Here is a 21,140-nt window from a genome sequence, read left to right as displayed (position 1 = left end):
GGCTCCAGAGGAGGCAGCCCATCTGCCGATAAAGCAGGGGCTTCGTTACCACCAACAATGGATCTATGTCCCAGTCCCCCAGCGACTGCCTGTACTACAGCATCACCATGACCACCCCACAGCGGGCCACCGAGGTAGGCGCAACACCACGGAATGCATCCTACGTCGGTTTTGGTGGCCCTCTTTGGCAGCCGACGTACGCTCCTTCATCGAGTCCTGTTCGGTGTGTGCACTCTACAAACGTCCCACCTCAAAACCCGTCGGGTTATTACAGCCTCTGCCAGTGCCAACCCTTCCATGGCGCAACATAGCCATGGATTTCATCGTGGACTTACCTCCTTCACAAGCTTGTACCACCATCATGGTGGTGGTAGACAGATGTACCAAGATGTCCCACTTCATTCCGACCTCCGGTCTCCCGACGGCCCAACAAACCTCGAACTTGTTCCTCCAACACGTATTCCGGTTGCACGGGCTCCCTGATTCCATTGTCTCGCCGGGGCTCGCAATTCACTTCCCGCTTTTGGACCCAGTTTTGCCGTAGCCTTCATATCACTCGCAGCCTGTCTTCTGCCTATCACCCCCAGTCCAATGGGCAGACCGAAAGGACCAACTAAACCCTCGAGCAGTTCCTTCGCTGTTACACATCCCATCTGCAAGATGACTGGGTGAGCCATCTCCCCTTCGCGGAATTTACCTTCAACAATCAGCTTCATTCCTCCACCGGGCTCTCACCATTCTATGCTAACTACGGCTACCATCCCTCAACTCTCCCGGATCTCCCCCTTGATGTCCCGGTGCCTGACGTGGCTCAACGGGTCCGCCTCCTACGAGAACTGAGGCGGACCCTAACGCAACAACTTCAGGCTGCGCAGCAGCGGCACAAGACGCAGGCAGACCGTAGACGCACGGAGTCCCCCAGATACAAAGACGGGGACAAGGTGTGGCTTTCCACACAGCACCTCAAGCTGTCCTGTCCCTCCCGAAAACTGGGACCCCGTTACCTTGGTCCCTTCGAGATCGTGAGTATGGTCAACAACGTTGCCACCAAGCTCCGGTTGCCTGCTTCCCTGGGAATCCACCCGGTATTTCACGTGTCCTTATTGAAACCTCACCATGACAACCCGTTCCCGGGCCGGGCACCTGCTCCACCGCCTCCCATCCAGGTGAATAACGATGACGAGTACGAAGTCCAGGAGATCCTGGACTCCCGCCGCCGGCGTGGGGTCCTTGAGTATCTCGTCCACTGGAAGGGGTACGGTCCCGAGGAGCGTTCCTGGGAGCCCTCGGGGAACGTCCATGCGGACGCCAAGGTTCGGGCGTTCCATCGGGCTCACCCCGAGAGGCCTTCCCAGGGTCGCGTCCGGAGGCCGCTCCTTGGTGGGGGGCTCTGTCAGGAAGCAGGGGATGTTACCTCTACTCGGGGACCACGGGCACGGCGCAGGGCACGGGTTCCCCTTCAGCTCGGTAGAACACCTGGTGCCCGAGGTGCAGGTGCGCATGCGCGGGTCATGCGGCGTGGGCGCATGCGCAGTACGCAGGCTGCGCGCGCATCCCCGGGAGCATAGCGTTCTTGCATCATCTGGCTATCAGGTGTGAGCCTTGCTGGGGGAGGTTCCCAGTACACACCTTCCATCTTCCTCGCCTGCCATTGGTTCCCGGGGAGGGAGGCCTCCTGGTTGCCTCGGTGACCAGGGGGTGGTCCTACCTCCCCTGGCTATAAAAACCTGGCCTGAGCTCTGGCTTATTGCTGAGTTATTCCACCTTATGGTGAACACCTAGCCTCCCTGCTGATCCTCCTATTGCCTGTTGCCCCTGTGTATCCTTCCCGATTACCGACCCTTGGACTGTCTTCCGCCTTTGAACCTTCGCTGCCTGCCTCGACCCGGATTGGACATTGACTACCCCTCTTGGATTATCCCTAAACTTGTACCGCGTTTCTGGACTGTCAGCTGCTTATTGCCAGTGGGTTCCTCATCTCACTACTAGCTCCCTGGGACGTCTGACAATATAACATTTGTGGCATCCAAATCATTTTCAAAAACTTAGTGCGGCCCACCACTGAAAGATGAAGCCAACACCAAATCTTAGATGAATGTTTGCTTAATGTCAGATTAATTGCTTTATAAATATGCCTCTTTGATTTTCTTAGGATAAAAAATGTGATAGTTGCTTATACCAGAACTCTGATGTTGCCAGACAAGCAGAATAAACACATGTTCCCAAACAAGCAGAATAGATGTGTCCACCTTAGACTTACATTTACATTAAAGTCTTGTTTTTTTTACATTTATCTACTGCTAGCAAACAGTAGATATATGACACAACATAAAAAAGTCTGCGCCGCTCACTCCCGGCTGCACAACACATGCACATTCTATATTACTGGTGGCGAGAGGAGGAGAGACACAGTGGGAGTGAATGCATGCAGCCGGGAGCATGCACGCTAGACAGACTGCATGGGACAGAAAGAAAGAGAATTTGGTACTGGATCAGAGAGCAGCACTAGTGCTGGAGGGGCTGATATAAACAATTGAAAGGAAGAAGATGAAAACATCAAGAGGCATTGCATAAGGTAAGTACAAAAGCAGAATTAGATTGGGGCAAAAAAAAGGCATAATATGTTGCCACATTGGGGACTGAGAAATGTACATAGGAGGTCAGGACTAGCAATCCCATGGCAATGACAATACACATTATTTCAACTAATTAAGTTCAAATGCAGGTAGTGAAAGGGAAAAAGGTGCAGATGGTGACATAGTAATATAGGTAGGTATTACGTAGGAGCCAGTTATGTGGTGGCAAAGAAAGAAAGAAAAATAACGGAGTCATTGACCGCATATCTGAAGTAACCAGAAAATATTAAAGGAGGGAAGATGCAGAAAACAGAAGGTAAAGAGAGAAAATAAAGCCAAGATGAAGCATAGAAAGGGAAATCGGTGCAGCGAGAGAAAAAGAGGGTAAAGAAAAGTAAATTCTGTGCTCCCCAGTAGACCAGGAGTCCCCCAGCTGAGTTTTAAGAAGGTGAAAAAATAGGGGTGAATTACATTGGAAGATCATTTCTTCACGAGGAGGACCAGGTTTTCTCAAATACAGGCATGAGGTTACATAAGCATGCCATTAAATATTCCATGTTAAAGATATTGTGAATATGTCTATAGAGATCTAGAGAAGAGGGTGGTACGGGGAGATACGGCACCTAGTCGCAGTCAAGACATGATTAAATAGTGTAGTAGAGTACTTAGGCATAGGGTTAGGCTGAACACAAAACTATCAGGGCGTTTGGCAGGCTATTCGTCCGCCGAGCAACCCATAAGTCAATGCGCCTTCTTAAGCCATAATTGGCTAAACATTTGCACCTGACCATAGGTCAGATGCAAGACTTTGCCCAATCAGGGCACAGAGAACTGTGGGAGCCATGAGTGGGCAAAGTCATGATGACTTTGCCCAATCATGGCTCACCCGTTACAACTGTAAACCGTTGGGAGGAGCTAGCTGTCACTGCTTGCCCCGCCCAATTGTTTATAAGTTGCCGGCATCTGTCAAAATGCCATTATGTGGCGGGTGTTCGTTGCAGCAGACGGGACGGCGGTCATCATTTTTTAAATTGTTATTATTTCTATTTATTCTTTATTGAGTCTTCGTCATCGTGGAGAACACTGGACGTCATGATTGACAATGGATTACGTCGGTGGATCAATTTTTGTTTTTAATAAAGGACTTGTCAAAATCCTTTTTGTTGTGTTTTTTTTTTCAAAAAAAGGATTTTTGATTTAAAGTCTGGTGTTTTTATTTAATCTATTTTTTAACCATTTAGTGAATAGGTAGGGGTACTCATTCACAAGGGGTGTCGCATCTGGGTGCCCCTTTACTAAGGGGTACCATGCCGTGCATAAGCCCCCCTGCCTGCACCCCACAACCAATGCCCCAGGGTTTGTGGGGAAGAGGCCCGGGGACAAGGTGCTTTTCTAGGGGCGATCCTGGAAAAGCACCCTCCCAGTGCCGAGGACATGTGGCCTGGTATCGCAGGGAGGGGGGGTCCCTCCTAACATTCCTATGAGACCTAAAGGGTCTGGTATTGTTTGGGAGGGGGAACTGTATGCTGTTAGAAATTTCAGTTTTGCTGCAGCAGGCTATATATATATCGTACAGATATGCCACTTTACAGGCAGTTTAAAGGGACCCCCAGGCACGATATTTAAAGGAATTTTTTTATTTTTATTGTTTCACTTTAAACCATTTTAAAATCACTGCTCCTTTAAAAACTGTATTTTTTAAACATTTTTTTTCATTGATTCATGTCCCCCAGGGCAGTACCCGTATCTCCATACACATTTTTTGGCCAGTAACTTGCATATAAGGCTTCAAAATGGGGACATTTGATTTTCAAAGTTCTACCCCCACAGACTTGCATTGAGTTCCAGTTTGAAACTTTGCCCATGTTCGAAAGTTTGAATTTGAACCAAACACGGGGGTGTTTGGCTCATCACTACTTAGGGAGAGCGGGAAAGGTAAGGTCTAGTAGACTATGAGCAGGGTCCATAGGCCGCAACAGATTTTGGGGTGGTGTCCATGCTGTTTTTATAGCCAACAGCGTCCTAGCAACCAGTAATATGGTTGAACGACAGAGAGAAGTGAGAAGAATCTCCCTCTTAGCTGTTACAAGAGCTACAAGTTACAAGTGTCCCCACCGGAAAATTGCCCTTTATTCCTGTTCTGGTAACAATTGTGAAATTGGATTTCCCATCACTTTCTAGCTTGGTGACAATAGTTACAAGGAACAAGAAAGAGTGATGCAGGCAGCAATAAAAGCCTGATAGGAATTTTCACATGCAAATTATCCAAGTCTAAGAAAAGGTGTTGGTTTTGCATATAGTTTAAAGAACAGGCAGAATAAAAACATAACCCTTGCAGTACCCCCACACTGCAAGGGTTAAATGCTCATTTTGGTCTAGGGTGTAATATAAAAAGAATATACTCACCTGAACCTTGGTTCCACCTGGCTGCTAGATGGGTCAATGCAGCCTCCCCCCCCCTCTGCTCCAGCAGTGGAATGTCTATTGGAGTCTTCATGTCTAATACACTGATGACTCATGGATCCTTAGACCGCCGGAGCATGGGGGGGAAAACTGTGGGGAAAGGTCTAGCAGCCAGGTGGGACTAAGGTTTGGGTGAGTATATCTTTTTTTATTTGATACCTTAGACCAAAACACACACTCAGCCATAGCAAGGGTTACGTTTTGTTCTGCCCCACAATCTTCTTTAAGTGAGTTCCCGCCAGCAGTGTCCAGATGTTTGTAGAAAGGCTTATTTATTAAGTATATAAGTATACTATTTCACCCTTGACCATCATGTCTAATATGAATTTTACTATATTACAAAAATGTTTATAGCAGTTATTACTATCACTGCCTTGACTTTGGTGTCAGGTCATTGTGGCAGCATGATTACATTGTATGCCTTTAGGCAGCTTCTTGTTAACATTCTAGATTGGGATAGTACCGCTGCTAAGTACAAGATGATATGTTGTAGCATATTCTACTAGATAGGTAAAGTATGCCATTTTGCATAAAAACTACAGGTTTAGATTACACAATGATTTTGAAAACTGATCAAAATAATAGCGCATGTATTTGTATTAAAAGGGTTATAGACTTCAGAGATGGAAACATAATCCTGCCCCTGTACAAAGCATTAGTAATACCTCATCTGGAATATGCAGTTCAGTTTTGGGCACCAGTTTACAAAAAGGATGTTGTGGAAATTGGAGAAAGTGCAGCGAAGGGCGACTATACTCATAAGAGGCATGGGGGAACTCAGCTATGAGGAAAGATGAATTGACCTGAATTTGTTCTCTCTGGAGAAGAGGCGATTAAGGGGGGACATGATCACCATGTATAAATACATAAATACTCCATATAAAGAGCTTGGTGCCAAATTATTCATGTTAAGGTCACTGCAAAGGACAAGGGGGCACTCTTTGCGTCTGGAGGAAAAGATGTTTAACCTTTGCATACGGAAAGGATTCTTCACAGGTAGAGCTGTGAAAACGTGGAATAGACTCCCCCAGGAGCTAGTTCTAGCTAGCTCGGTTAATTGTTTTAAAAACAATCTTCACATTAACCTTTAAAGCACACAGAGGTACACCTAAAGCTTGGTTAAAAAACAGATATTACACAGAGGAAAAAAAATGTTTTAATAAAGAGTGAGATGTGTACTTTATATGGTACAGAAATTTTAATGCTGCCACAAAGAGGCAGCTCTAAAGTTTGCGAGGCCTTCGGCGAAGATTAAACATGAGACCCCACTCACGCCCCTAAATGGAAAAAAATTGCAAGTGATAAAAATTAACTATATACATTGCATATATTAAGACGAGCCTTAAATCCTACGAACCATGAATTCACAGTTTCTAACATTTTATTTGTCTCATAACCAATTATAAACCAAAATATCAATAAACAAACATAAGGTATAGATAAAATGTGTGCAGCTGCTCTGTGGGGTATCACCACTGCCATCAGGGCTCTGTGGGGACTCACCACTGTCACCAGGGCTCTGTGCGGTCTCACCAGGGATTTTTGGGGTCTAGCCAGGGCCCTCTGTGTCCTAACCAGCGCTCTGTGTGTTCTAACCAGGGCCCTCTGGGGTCCCACCAGGGCTGTATAGGCCGCATCTCACCAGGGCTGTGCGGGCCAGGTCTTTTCTCCAGGGCTGTGCAGGCTGCGTCTCACCAGGGCTGTGCAGGCTGCATCTCGCAGGTGGGAGCGGGTGTCGTAGAGCCACCACTGAGGCCTTCCAATGTTTAACTCTTGACTTTCCAGTTCGAGATCCTCATGCAGTCGATGGGAGGGGTGACATGCACGCAATGTCTCTCCTGATTGGCTGCTGGCAGGGCTCCAGGAAGCATAGTGGATAAACTGCGAGGTTATTGGCTGGGTAAGTTAAGTAGCCGTGAGGTCCTTGTGAGCACGAAGCCTTAGGGGACCGCCTAATTTGCCTAATTAAAGAGCTGCCTCTGCAGCCACAGACATGCTACGCTGTAATGGAAGTAGATATCAGTTACATTCAGTTTTCTTTTATTAATGCATGCGTGATAATGGTGACATTATGATTCTACTCAACAGAAAAAGTCCCAAACATACATTGTAAAAATAAATGACTACTTTTTTCTAGAAATAATGTTACCAAAAAGGGCTTTATGCAGTAAAAACAAATATAAATTTACCATTGTCTTATATTTAGTCCTGGTAATTTTACCACCTACATTAGGTTGAAAATCAGCTTTATATCCCTGCATGTGATTATACTGTTATAAAATTGAACTATTCTCCACTCCTGCTATAAAAGTTTTCTTCATTTCTAGGACTTTATGATGGAATTAACATCTCACCAGGGAAATGTTGGAGAAGTTTTGCAAGCTGGAAGTCAACTGTTAGTTGTTCGGAAACTTTCTGATGATGAAGAGAATGAAATTCAGGAACAGATGAATCTCCTCAATTCCCGATGGGAAAGTCTCAGGTTGGCAAGTATGGACAGGCAAAGCAAGTAAGTTATGATCATTTCACACTTTTTTTTTTTCTTTTTTCTTTTGTTGTTGCATAGTGCTTAATGTTTATCTCAAACCAGGGACAACATGTCACCAGAACAGAAGGCAAATTAAAATCTCCAACATCACAGGTAGCATTAAAAACACTTTTTTTCAGTAGTGTAGGACAACACAAGAACACATTAGCTTTTTATTGCGGCCTGTGTACCTGTGGAAGATTTTCCCTTAATTCCTGTTTAAAAAATTCCTGTGACAAAATTGGCAGTGTAGATGGAAGTGATTGGAAATCTCCCCCATATGGCCTCAGACAATAATGAAAACCTGACATTAAACTGTAAATTTACATACCTTGCAGTGCCTTTATTTCACCTGGTCTAAAAGAAAATATTTAGTGAAACAAAAATATTAATATGATTTCATCAATAAAATAAGTAATTGCCTACTGGCTTATTTACTGGCATGGATGAGGATCCATAGTAACAAAGAGAGCAAGTTGAATAAAAAAGTGGAGTATTAGGATAATAGAAAAAGACAGGATCACAAATTTTCGGGGTTGCTAGAGGAGCTAGTTCAACATATGTTCACCACTTGATTTAAAGTGTATTTTACCCCCAAAGTATGTGTGTGTTTGCCCCTGTGGATATTTAGCATTATAATCTGATATCTTTTCCTTGCCTCTTTTTCATTGGAAATCACTGGTGATCCTGCCAGGCATCATTCCTCCTTGTAAATGGACAATATAAAGTACAAGAGCTGATGCATGCTTGCATGGTCAGTTTGCATCCCCAGGCTTGCTGCAATAATGTACAAACTGGCGTGCTAGTGTACAGCATGCCTTTATCCCTTGTAGTCTTATTAATAGCCATATGCCCCACCCAGCCCTACTTTGGTTATTGACAGCGAGCGGTTCCCAGCAGTGGATCTAGCTGAGAACAGGTGATACGCAGCATACACAGATGATGAATGTGCTTCTCTGTCTGTGTGTGATGTAATATACTGCCCGCCTGCTTCAGCTGACCCTTCCCCTGTTATCTGAATGAGTACCTGAAAGAACACTGTGTGCACATGTGACCAAACAATAAAATAGCAAACAAAGTTAGCAACTATTGATTTTTGAGGCCAATCCAAAAAACAGCCACACACTTTCAAGTGCCTCTCTATTGTAAGGTCCAGTCAATTATATTGCAGTGATCCCCGCCTGATGATTGCTCACCTCTAACGCTTTACACCTAATCTGGCTCTTGGTGAAGATTGGCAGTGTGCAGCTGTTTTTTTAAATTTGCTTTGTTTTGGAATATGGACTGTGATGAACCTGAGCAGTGGAGCTGTGATGTGGAGGGAGCAGTGAAGGTCGCTCTTTTCATGTAAATATTGAATTTTGAAAAATGTAAATATAAAAATGGCATCTAAATGATATTTATATATAAGTTACTATGTCAGCTTGCATGTGCATTCACATATACTTGTGTTAAATACATATTTCAGTTATCTTATTTTTTGCTGCATGCTGTACAGGGAGTAGGATATTTAGAAGCAGACTATCTAGTTTTTAATCAAATGTATCCATCACAATTTTGTTTTTGCCATTTAAAAAAGGTAGATATGTTTTATAGATAAAGAAACAAGTATGCAGGATGGGAGTTCAGAGTCCTTGCCTCATTTACAGTACACTGAAATCAAAATGCTACAAATGTGGTAACTGGTAACAAGTGGTTAATTCATTTAGCAACATGGGTTGAAAATTACCTGTATCATTTAGGGGTCTATCCACCAAGCTGCCGTAGGCAGCAGAGTGAATAAACAACCCGAAGTGAAGTGAGCTTATTTAAAAATCGCATAGCTTCCCTGGTGATCTGACCAATTTCTAATCCCTGATCAAGCACATCACTGGATACCTTGCACGTGGAACATCGTTCACCCCCGTTCCAAGGTGCGGCCGCACTTGCAGGGGAATTGTCGGGCCACCTGTCCACAGTAGATGTGAAGTGAAACAGGTCGGGATCAAACTCAATGGAAGTTGGTGCAAGTGGTGGAAACATTTAAGCGATCAGCAGGATTACAAATGTTTTTTGAATAAAAAACCTTTACTAAGAATACCACTGGAATATCTATCATAGAAGTACGGACTCTTTCCCTTGTGGCCACAAGTGAGGAACAAGTGAGTAATCCTATCATCATATGCTGATACATTAGTATCCACCACCTCATAACGGTGTATCCGTTCATATCAATGACTGCTGCTCTGCCCTGCGGGTATTTCAACCCTGTTTATTTCTGTCCCACATTGAGTCACTTCAGGGAAGCTATGCGATTTTTAAATAAGTTTTAAATGTAATGAGGTGATTTATCTTTATGTGTTGCAATGTTTAAATAAATATGTTTGGATGCACTTTATATTATACTTGAATATCTATTTATTGGAGGGCTCCTACTATGGGATTTCTATGCTAGGGGGTTTGCGCTGTTTGAATACATTTTTCTGAAACCCTGGAGCTCTGTCCATAATTATATTTATATATATTTTTTACTTTTCTTAGCGTTACTCCTTTTCCCCCCGTTTTTGCAATCTATTCAAATTGCATTTGTATTGTGTTTTGGTGTATACAAAGGCAACAGAGTTAGCCCTGGATTGTAGTATTTGGTTTAATATTATCAGCCTGCTAAATGATCATTTTTTTCTTTTTTTTTTCCACTTCAATGAGTAGATGTGACTCACCTTCACTCTCTTGGGACTGATTGCAAGTTTTGTTAGAAATAGCAGTGTATCTCACTTGAAGCATGGGGTTTAGAGAATGGCGAGAGCAGCAAATAGTTGCTGAACTGCAATCATAGGATTGTCAATGTATCAAGTGCCCTGTAATATACAGTAATGATTGTTCTTTCCCAGTAGTTTTGTCTACTGGTAAGAAAAACACTGACGTTTTCAAGTTTTCTTTACATATTGTTTCTCTGATAAGTGAAAAATAACAGTGAGACCTATTTGACCCAATGCATTAAAAAGCATACATGCTGCACATATTGAAGGTGAACTCTAGGCAGATGTAAACGACACAGAATAGTGCAGTTCTGTATTCATTAATACATCATAAAATGTATTTTTGATTGCAAACAGTGTGAGTACCTAAATTAGACCAGGTTGCAACCTTTAATGGTGGCTATACACCAGACTGGGAAAGGAAGAAGCAGCACAGGTAGCCAATCTGTTCATGTGGCTTTGATGGTTAAGTTCACCTTTTCACAAAACAAGTAAAAGATGAACTAACTGACAACAAAAGATGAACTAACTGACAACAGCTTCCCCAGTAAGAGTAGCAAGATAAAAAAAACAATAGGAATGGCGAGCGCACAACAGGTGTGAAAAGTATGGAAAAACTTTAAAAAAAACTTTAAAAAACAGGTGTGGGTGGGCGAGCTCCTAAATCAGGGAGAGGGACCCTGTAGACAATATGGGAAAACGAAGAAAGAAGTGTTACAACCCTGGAATACTTAATGTTTAACAGTTTGGAAATTTTGTGTACATTTCAATGCAGACTCACTTTTGGACGGACGAGGTGGTATCTTGCCGTTACGGAGTGTCGGATGGTTGTCAGCATGGATCGCAGGGCGGCATCTGTGGGTCCATGTATTCTGGAGGGTGGTTAATGTAACTGGAGGGCCCGTTGAGGCGAAGTACACTGTGCGTGTAGTGTGACACTCGCCGTCAGGTAGAATGAGAGCTCAGCTGGCCAGGCTGCCACTCGTCAGCTGAACGGGAGCAAAAGCGCCACTATACAACGTTCTAACAGTGGGTCAGTGGTCGCTATGGAAGGGGTTGAGGAGCAGGCCTCAGGTCCTTCGTTGTATAGTGGCGCTTTTGCTCCCGTTCAGCCGACTAGTGGCAGCCTGGCCAGCTGAGCTCTCATTCTACCTGACGGCGAGTGTCACACGCCATCCGACCGCTTGTATAGTAAAAACATTGTGCGGCCCCCAATCCAATGCTGCACCCCCTTCCACCGCTACTGCCGGTTATCCACTGTACTCCCTGCGGGCCTGGGACAGCAACTGCTGATGCTGTAAATGGAGGAGAGACCAGCATTCTCCCACTGCTGATCTCTCCTTCAATGCCTGAAGGCGGAAGTGATGTGTATTTAATCACTTCAGCCTTCAGCTGTCATTTCTCTGGCAGCTATAGCCAGAGAATAAGCTGGTGAAGCAGATCTCTGCTTCATTAGCTTCTTTGGGGTCCCATGGTGGCATTAGGGTTCTTATTGAGCCCTGATGTCTCCATTAAGAGGACCGGTCACTGTATCTGTGCTATCACATAGGGCACTTGTTAGTAATAGCAATAAAATTAAGTGTAAAAAAAGTTTTAAAAAGTCACATATTAAAAAAAACGTAAATACGTGTTGGGTGCACCTATGTATGAAAACAATGATTACGCTACACATATTACTTCGAATTTCAGAGTATGAGCAATAATTTTAGATCCATTAATCATTGTTAACACTAAACTGATAAGGAGTAAAAGCTTTTAAAGTGTTGCCTATGGCCAATTTTAGGTGTGGTAGTTTTATTGCGATTTTGTGGACGTGCACAATTTTAAAGCTTGACATGTTTACCCAACTATTTACCCAGCGTGACCCCATATTTTATGTTTTACCAAAAATTTGGGTAATAATAAATGTTTTATAACATAACGTAGGGACAAGTTTTTTTTTTCCAAAAGTTTCGGTACTTTTTTCTTTATATAGTAAAAAACAAAAACCCCAGTGTTGATTAAATACCGTCTAAAGAAAGCTCTACGTGTCCCCAAAAAATGGTATAAAATTAATTTCAGTACTGCGTTGCCAAACATGAGTTTGAATCGAACATCGGTCCATTCAAACGCCGAACTTGATGAGATGTTTGCGGTCTGTGGCCCACTGGTTAATGGGGTAGGGCTCTGGATATGTAGTGCGATCACCTCCCCGATCAGCTGCCCATCCCCTGACTGGCTGAGCCAAGCTTAAGATGTATTCGGGTCACTTCATCTCATCTGAGCAGATGTCTGCACTGACATTTGAGCCTGTTTATACTATGGCACAATGTGTTGACGCAATGCCATTCATTCTGAAATGCACCGTGTAGCAAATGTGCATCGCTGTGCACTGCCAAAAATATGGTACATACACAATTTTTTGGGCAGTGCAACACATGTCCATTGCATTGGGGTGCTCCCTTGCATATAAAGTGCATTGCTACAACACCATAGTGCACACAGGTCCTATAGGTAAGCTGTATATAAAATGCCATGTTTTCTAATGGTGGCAATTATATCATCCAGCCCGTTATGAATTTACTTTGGAGCATTCTCTCATATGAGCATTTTGAACAAACTTCATTGAAATTTCCAATGTCATGTCAACTACCCAACATAGGCAGGAAAAATAATCTGTATCCTATGATTATTTAAATATTATTAAATTATTTATATACTGTGTGCATTATGTCTTGTATTGTGTACTGTACTGTATACATGCACTGAAATATTTAAAATAACACCTTGATACTGGTACCTTGCTAAAAAGATATAATAAAATTCCAAACTCTGTTCAAAGTTTCCAATAAATCTAAAAGATAAATGCTAATAAAAAAATGTTCTTATAAGTGAAACTATTGTTTCTAAAAAAAATATTAAATAGCATAGGAGCTATAGGATTAAAGATACAATAGAATTACAGTTTTTCTATTCCTGAAATGTCATGAACAGCTCTTGGGAGGCTAGGAATCAATATATTTCTATACAACTAAGCTTAACCAATATATTTTCTAATAGCTTGCCAACTGTTATATTTCCTAGTCTGTTATTGGTATACACAGGTAGCAGTTAGCAGGTATTGTACAGCAGTAATGTGAATCACATAAAGTCTACAACATTTTGACTTTGACAGATCAGTATTTCAAAATGTGTTCAGTAGAGAAAAATATATTTCTCTTTCCATCTCTCTCTTTTTCCATCTCTCTCTCTCTCTCTCTCTCTCTTTCCATCTCTCTCTCTTTCCATCGCTCTCCTTCCACTTGCACGCGGTTTTTGAAGGAGCTTGGCAGGTAGGTTGTTCCAAACATCTTGGAGAACTGATCACAGATTTTCTGTGGATGAAGGCTGCCTCATATCCTTCTGCCCCTTCATGTAATCCCAGACAGACTTGATAATGTTAAGATCAGGGCTTGTGGGGGCCAAACCATCACTTCCAGGACTCCTTGTTGTTCTTTACACTGAAGATAGTTCTTAATGACTGTATGCTTGGGGTTGTTCTCCTGCTACAGAATACATGTGGGGCCAGTCGCATGCTTCCCTGATGGTATGGCATGATGGATAAGTATCTGCTTGTATTTCTCAGCATTGAGGACCCCACTGATCTTGACCAAATCTCCAACTCCATTTGCAGAAATGCAGCCCCAGATTTGCAAGGAACCTCCACCATGCTTCACTGTTGCTGCAGACACTCATTATTGTACCGCTCTCCAGCCCTTCGGCAAACAAACTGCTACAGCCAAATATTTCAAATTTTAACTCATCAGTCCAGAGCACCAGCTGCCATTTTTCTGCACCCCAGTTCCTATCTTTTTTCGTGCATAGCTGAATCACTAAGCCTTGTTTCCATGTCATAGGTTTGGCTTTTTGGCCAAATTCTTCCATGAAGACCACTTCTGGCCAGACTTCTCTGGACAGTAGATGTGTGTACCTGGGTCCCACTGGTTTCCACTATTTCGGTGCTGATGGCACTGCTGGACATCTTCCGAAAGTATTCACCAGATAGGCAGTGTTCTCTTCTGTGGGGATGGATTTCCTGCAGGAGTATTGTCAAGGAAGTAACCTGTATTTTTGTTAAATATTCAAGTGATAATAAATGTATCTAAAACATCAGGGCATACAATTGCAAATATTAAATAAAAGAAAAACAAATAAATCAAGCATTCTCTGAAAAACTCTATTTAAATATTAACTGCCCTTGCTTGCTATGCAGCCTCTATTTCTCTCATGACAGATTTACTTAAAGTTCAGGGGTTAGGGGGTTATGATAAAGGGCAATAACAATGGCAAGGCAGTAAAAATTAGGGTACTGTTAATGCTGCTACTGTTATTACAACTGGTTCAAAATGATCAGATTCTGAGTTCACATCAGATTGTATGGAGGTAATTATACATTCAAGTAAAAACCTTTGATAACGTTGGTAAATCCTTGCTTTAAAACTCTTTTTGAAATCGGTGAGTGAATAAAAGACCATGTTATATTATTTACAATAGTAGGAATTTTGATAGAAGCTTGCTGATAATTTCTTATTTCCCAACAATGCAATTAATGCAAATGTGGTGACAAATCACGCAGCTTGTTAACAGTCCTGCTTGATCTGCAACTACGAAAACATGGCAATGAATCCTGTTATGACAATTCAAAATGAAATACTTACTTTCTGTAACTTTATTTCTGAGATAATTACTGCCAGTGGGAAGTTGTTTGATTTATAGATGCTGATAAACTATTGTTCTAAATGCTGACATTAAACGAATGGCATATAAGCACTGCAAAATGGTCTATGTTTTTTTCTAGTGGATATGTAGAAACATTTAGAATGTAATACTTTAACTTTAATAGGGTTGCCAGATTTAGTAAGTGCATGTGGACTTTGTTGATCATCTGCACCTGTATCTACCATGATCCAGGTTCCAAAGTGTATGTCATGGTAGCCATCAATGCTGTTTTATCAGTGATATACTGGTATTGAGGACATGGTATAGGTTAAAGCCAAGAATGTGTCAATAGGCAAGCTGTTAAAGTTAAAGGCAAGTCTTTTTAGTACAATCAGCTGTAAAAGCAGTAGTGTAAGCATAAATGGAGACAATCGTAGGTTTATTTCAGTACACTACAGTACAATACTCACTAGGATAGCAGCTCAGTTTGCCTGGATGGAAACATTTGGTATTTGGCAGCATATTTTATAGTACAGTCAGATTACTAGTAGATTGAAATGTCATAGTTTCATGCCACAACATAGAACATATCCTCAAGCCTAATGTACAGAACAGGGGCACCCAGAATTTTTCATCTCGAGATCTACTTTTCAGATGACGAGCTCAATTAGATCTACCAATGAAAAAACACCTGCATTCAGGGGCTGGAGGGGGCGTGGTGGTGCATTGAAGTCAATGACATCGCAGGCAGGCCCCTCGCCCACAGTGCGAACGCCTGCACCCAGAACCCAGGCGCATTAGTGCCTGCGTTCCAGTCCAGTGCGATCCGCAAAAATGCTGCGAGTACTATTTTTGCAGATCGCACTGGCCCGGAATGCAGGCACTAATGTGCCTGCGTTCCGGGTGCGGGTGATCGCACTGTGTGCGGGGGACATGCCTGCGGTGCCATTGACTTCAATACAACCCCACACCCCCCTCCCGCCCCTGAACGCAGGGAGTCGGCCGGCTTACATTCCAGTGTGTCCTAGAGGCCCCGTCGTCTTATCCTCCCGTGGTGCTCGTGTGACCGACGTTGCACTTGGGGAGAGGTGTCCTGCCCCTTTCCATCTGCGGCGTCTAACACATTCAGCCGGCATATGTTTTTAATTGTATTTATTTTTTTACGGTTGGGGGGGCTTCGGGGAAACATTAGGGGTCTAAACAGCCCACTGATATTTCCCTTTTAAAATAGAAAAAGAAATTGAGGATACAAAGTCCTCAATCCCTTTTTCTGCAGCCTCTGTTCTAAATGAATGGAAAGCACAGAAGCTTCACATTCATTAAGAAAATATTTTACTATCAAGCAGTTTCTGAATGCGGGAGGAGCCTCTGTAGTGAGTCCTTCTCCCCATTGAGAAACTCATGAATGAACAGGAAGTGATGTAAATCACATCCTGTTCATTTATAACTGGGGACACATAGTACTATGTGTCCCCAGTACCAGCCCTGATATTGAGGGTTGGACATCTGTCCCTGGCCACAGGAAATTACTGGATGTGTGGATACATGAAGATTGCAGCGGACAGCTTATGTCAGTATGCCATTGCTTTGCACAAGCTGACGGGCCACAGCTTCCTGGAAGAACCTATGACTCCTGCCACAAGAATCCAGTGATTCTTGCCACTCAAATCCACAGCTGGACATAAAAGCCTTAATTGAATGAGGCCTAAGTACATAGTACACTAGTAAAGCTAAAGCCAACAATAATGTAATATTTATTACATTTTATATTTTAGACTGTACATTTTTTTGCTCCCTTGAGCATATAGTTTTTTTATCATAATTTCTTGTGACCTTGAGTGTTTTTTATTCTTGTCTTTAGCACTTATAATAAAGATGCACATCACCAAAACCGACTGATCTCCCACAAAAAAATAATTGTTGTCTTCATCAAACCAACGTAGTCTTTAATACACTTCCGTCTTTGCTATAGTGTTTTGCCCTTTGCTTTTTTTTTAATAAGTGTTCCCCTTCTCCCGGACCCAGCAACATGTACATATAAGCACTTTAGTACCTCATTTCATAGGGAGAAATGACTTGATTTTTTTTCACTCTGAAATGTGCTGCTGGGTTTCTTAAATGTAAGTGTGATGACCGTTACATGAAAACGCCTACCAATGTTGACCTACCATGAAAACCTTTATACTGTATTACCAGGGTTTAAAGGTTTTTTATACGGGTAGATTGTTATACACACATAACAAAACACTCGATGATGAAGAGGATTCTGCAGCAGATAGTGGAAACCAAACCAAGAAGGACAATCATATTAATTATAGCTTAGGCTAGGGCTTAAGTACTACAGAGCCATAATACTGCCAGGGACAATAGCAAAAGTTAAGGTCTTGCATGTTTTTATGTAGCTATAATATTGTTTTGCATGCATGGCCTGCTTTTTTAACTCATTGATCCAGCATCTTAGTAGATATATTAAAAAACCTAGCTTTATTTTCACATATGTTCCTGCTTAAGTTCTTTTCATCGAATGAAGATGTGCTGTTTTTTTATGTGTATCATTTTGTTTTACAAGTATCTATTATCCAGCTGAAAGATGCAATCAGAAATTGAATTTTCCATCGTTATACTTTGAAAGCAGATGGGTTATAAATTGAATGAATGTTAAGAGCGCAAAACAAAGAGCCCCTTTGCAGACTATCTTTTTAACCAAAAAAGCAATGTCTCAAAAAAAAAGTAAAAAAATTATGAAATAATATTTATTATTTACTCAAGTGAACTTAGAACAGTATTCCTTTATTAGTGTAAACAATGTATGTTTCCCTCTTGATATAACATTGTGAAAATATTTACTTATTTTTCTTTTTTTCCCCCTTAAATTAAAAAAAAATAATATTGTTAAATTTGCTATCTATCTATCTATCTATCTATCTATCTATCTATCTATCTATCTATCTATCTATCTATCTATCTATCTATCTATCTATCTGTCTAGATATATCTCTCTCTATATATACTGTATATCTATATCTATATCTATCTATACATGTATATAGACAGATATAGATATATATATAGATATACAGCGATCAGCCATAACAATATGACCACCTGCCTAATATTAAGTAGGACTCCCTTTTGCCACCAAAACAGCTCTGATGCATCATTGCACAGTTGCTCTAATGGATTGAGATCTTGAACATTTGGAGGCCAAGTCAACATCTCATTGTAGTGTTCCTCTAACCATTCTTAAACCATTATTGCAGTGTGGCAGGGTGCATTATCCTGATGAAAGACGCCACTGCCATCAGGGAATACCATTTCCATGAAAGGATATACTTGTTCAGCAACAATGTTTAGGTAGGTGGTATGTGTCAAAGTAACATCCACATATATGGCTGGACCCAAGGTTTCCAAACAGAACATTTCCCAAAGCATCACATTGCCTCCGCTGGCTTGCCTTCTTCGCATAGTGCATTCTGGTGCCATCTCTTCCGTAGATAAGTGGCACACACACACACACACCCAGCCATCCATACGATGTAAAAGAAAATGTGATTTTTCAGACCAGGCCACCATCTTCCATTGCTCCATGGTCCAGTTCTGATGCTCACGTGCCCGTTATAGGTGCTTTTGGCAGTGGACACAGGTCAGCATAGGCACCCTGATTGGTCTGCGGATAGGCAGCCCCATACGCAACACACTGTGATGCACTTTGTTTTTAGACACCTTTTTATCGGAGCAAGCATTAACCTTTCAGCAATTTGAGCTACAGTACCTCTTCTATTGAATTGGACTACATGAGACAGCCTTCACTCCCCACATGCATCAGTGAGCCTTGGCCTCCCATGACCTTTCATGTTCATGGGTTTTCTTTCCTTGGACCACTGTTGGTAGGTTCAAGGTAGTGCTTTTTTCTAGAGTTTTATTTATATTCCACTGGAACCACTTGCCTGATGGCTCTTTCAACTTCATCCCACAAATGCTCAATTGGATTGAGATCTGGTGATTGTGGGGGCCACCTAAGCAAGGTAAATTCTCCCTCATGTTCTTGAAACAACTCCTGCACAATACGAGCACCGTGGCATGGCACATTGTCTTGTTGGAAGAAGCCATCTCCATTGGGATATGCCATCAACATGATAGGATGAACTTGATCAGCAACGATACTTTGGTATGTTGTGCTATTCAGACGTTGTTCCACACAAATTAACGGGCCCAAATCATGCCAGGAAAACATGCCCCAAACCATAACACTGCCTCCACCAGCTTGAAGGGTTGTACTCATGCATGTGGGGTGCAGGCTTTCATGCTGTTCCCGCCAAATTCTCACTCTGCCATCTGCATGATGCAACTGGAAACGTGATTCATCGGACCACATGACTTTTTTCCAATGCTCGACTGCCCAATCCTTGTGTTCCTGTGCGAATTGGAGACGTTTTATCTTGTTAACTGCAGACAGCAAAGGTGTTCGAACAGGCCCTTGGCTTCCATATCCCCTGCTTCGTTCTCAGTGTTACTGTTGTAGCTTAATTCCAGTGTGTACCTTTTGAATATCGCTGCAGACCTTCCATTGCTTTCACCAGTGTGCTTTAAGTCACTATATACTGCCTTTATTGTCTTACTACTTCAGTTCCCACTCCAGCCATTGTGTGTTTGCATTCTCCTATCTACTTGTATTCTCTGTACTTCTGCCTAACTTTCCCCTTTGTACTGCATTCCTGTTCGCTTACTTTTCCAGTGCATCTTCCACCTTGTGCAATGCATTTACCCATTTACCACATTGCTTCACTCTCTCCTTGTAGCTGTGTTCTATACTTCTATATACTTGCATTCGTTGTTATTTAGCCTTACTTCCTCTAGCGTACTGTAGTTCTATCCTCCTTTCCAGTGTATCTTCCCATGTACTATGCATTTACCTATATACTTCAGCACTGCAATCTTGTGTTGCTTTTGTGCACTTTACCTACTTGTACTGCACATTCCCTGTGTGCATTTACCTCTTTGACCTGCACTTCAAATTTAACCTTCTATGATCCTGTATCTCTTTGTGTGCACGTGCAACGCACATCTCTTGCATACGTTTGTACTCATGCTCCTAAGGGTACCTCTAAGCTACTCGCCTTTCCCATGTGTCTGTCTCCTTAGTCCTTGTGCTGCTTTCCTCTTCAGTGTATCATGTGCTGTGCATTTTGCACCTTTGTGTCTCTCTCTCTTCTTGTGTGCCACTGTTCCTATCCTCCTCTTCTTGGTTTCTGGTTTCTACCCTACCTGTTTCTGACAGTTCCCTGGTGCTTCCACTAGCCTTTTTAGTATGTTGGGGTGCACTAGAGGGCCACAACCTGGAAATTGCCCAGCCACAGAATCATCCTCACCATTAGAGGCTCTGTAGAAGACCTGGCTCTTCTTAGACTCTGCGCCTCTAACGCCTCCCCGATAATGCACAGACCCTTAGTTTCTAGTCTCCCCGTGACCTACATCCCCGATTTCACTCCAGTCCGTGTCTTCAATCCACTCCATAGTCCTGAAGCCTATAATCTCTAGTGCTCTTGTCCGCAGACCATGACAGACACATTCTAACACACGGACCACTGAATTACCACTTTTTAACAGTCTATGCTGTAAACCTCACTGGAATTTAGCACCCACTCCTATTATTTCAAAGTAAATCTGTTTTTCTTTGTTTGATAGGCAGCAGAAATAAATGCTGATGCCTCCTGCTAAGGCACAGCATTTTCTCAAAGAAAGCAGACAGCAGTGGGGCTTACTACCTTTCACCCTGCCTTCCCTAGCCTTGGGCCTGCAGAGTTGCATTGGTTTATAAAAATGTAATACATGAGACAAAACATGAGAAGATAATCAAAATGTTGCCAAAGATAATTTGGCAGTCGAACATCAATATTAGTCAATGTGAGAAAAAAAAAAGAGAAAGCAAAACATTCTTTGCATTGGTTTATTGCAGAGAAACCACTCCAATGCTAAGAGTGCACCACAGGACCAGAGAATAGGCAAGCGACTAGAATGAGTGTTCTATTTTTGGTTACCTGTTTACCAACTTTGATTTGCAAGTATCCCACCTCAGCCCACCCAGCTAAAGATTCTTTTAAATCAGAATTCATTTATTTAAACTAAGTCAATTATAAATAGTAAAATTTGTTTTAGTTT

General features: G+C 42.3%; 1 protein-coding gene across 1 annotated transcript in view; it reads left to right on the top strand.

Moving 5' to 3' along the window:
* The window catches only part of LOC108790078 (dystrophin-like), a 703,081-nt gene that overhangs the window by 145,690 nt on the left and 536,251 nt on the right, over positions 1 to 21,140 (top strand). Inside the window, exon 6 of the mRNA XM_018560268.1 lies at positions 7,367 to 7,548. Within this exon, the coding sequence (XP_018415770.1) occupies positions 7,367 to 7,548 (182 nt within the window). The remainder of the gene's footprint in view (positions 1 to 7,366; positions 7,549 to 21,140) is intronic.

This window comes from Nanorana parkeri, unplaced genomic scaffold (genome assembly GCF_000935625.1).
Source record: "Nanorana parkeri isolate BGI_ZX_2015 unplaced genomic scaffold, ASM93562v1 scaffold444, whole genome shotgun sequence".
Classification (NCBI taxonomy): domain Eukaryota; kingdom Metazoa; phylum Chordata; class Amphibia; order Anura; family Dicroglossidae; genus Nanorana; species Nanorana parkeri.
Note: the sequence above shows the minus strand (reverse complement) of the source record. Positions and strands in the feature narration are given on the sequence as shown.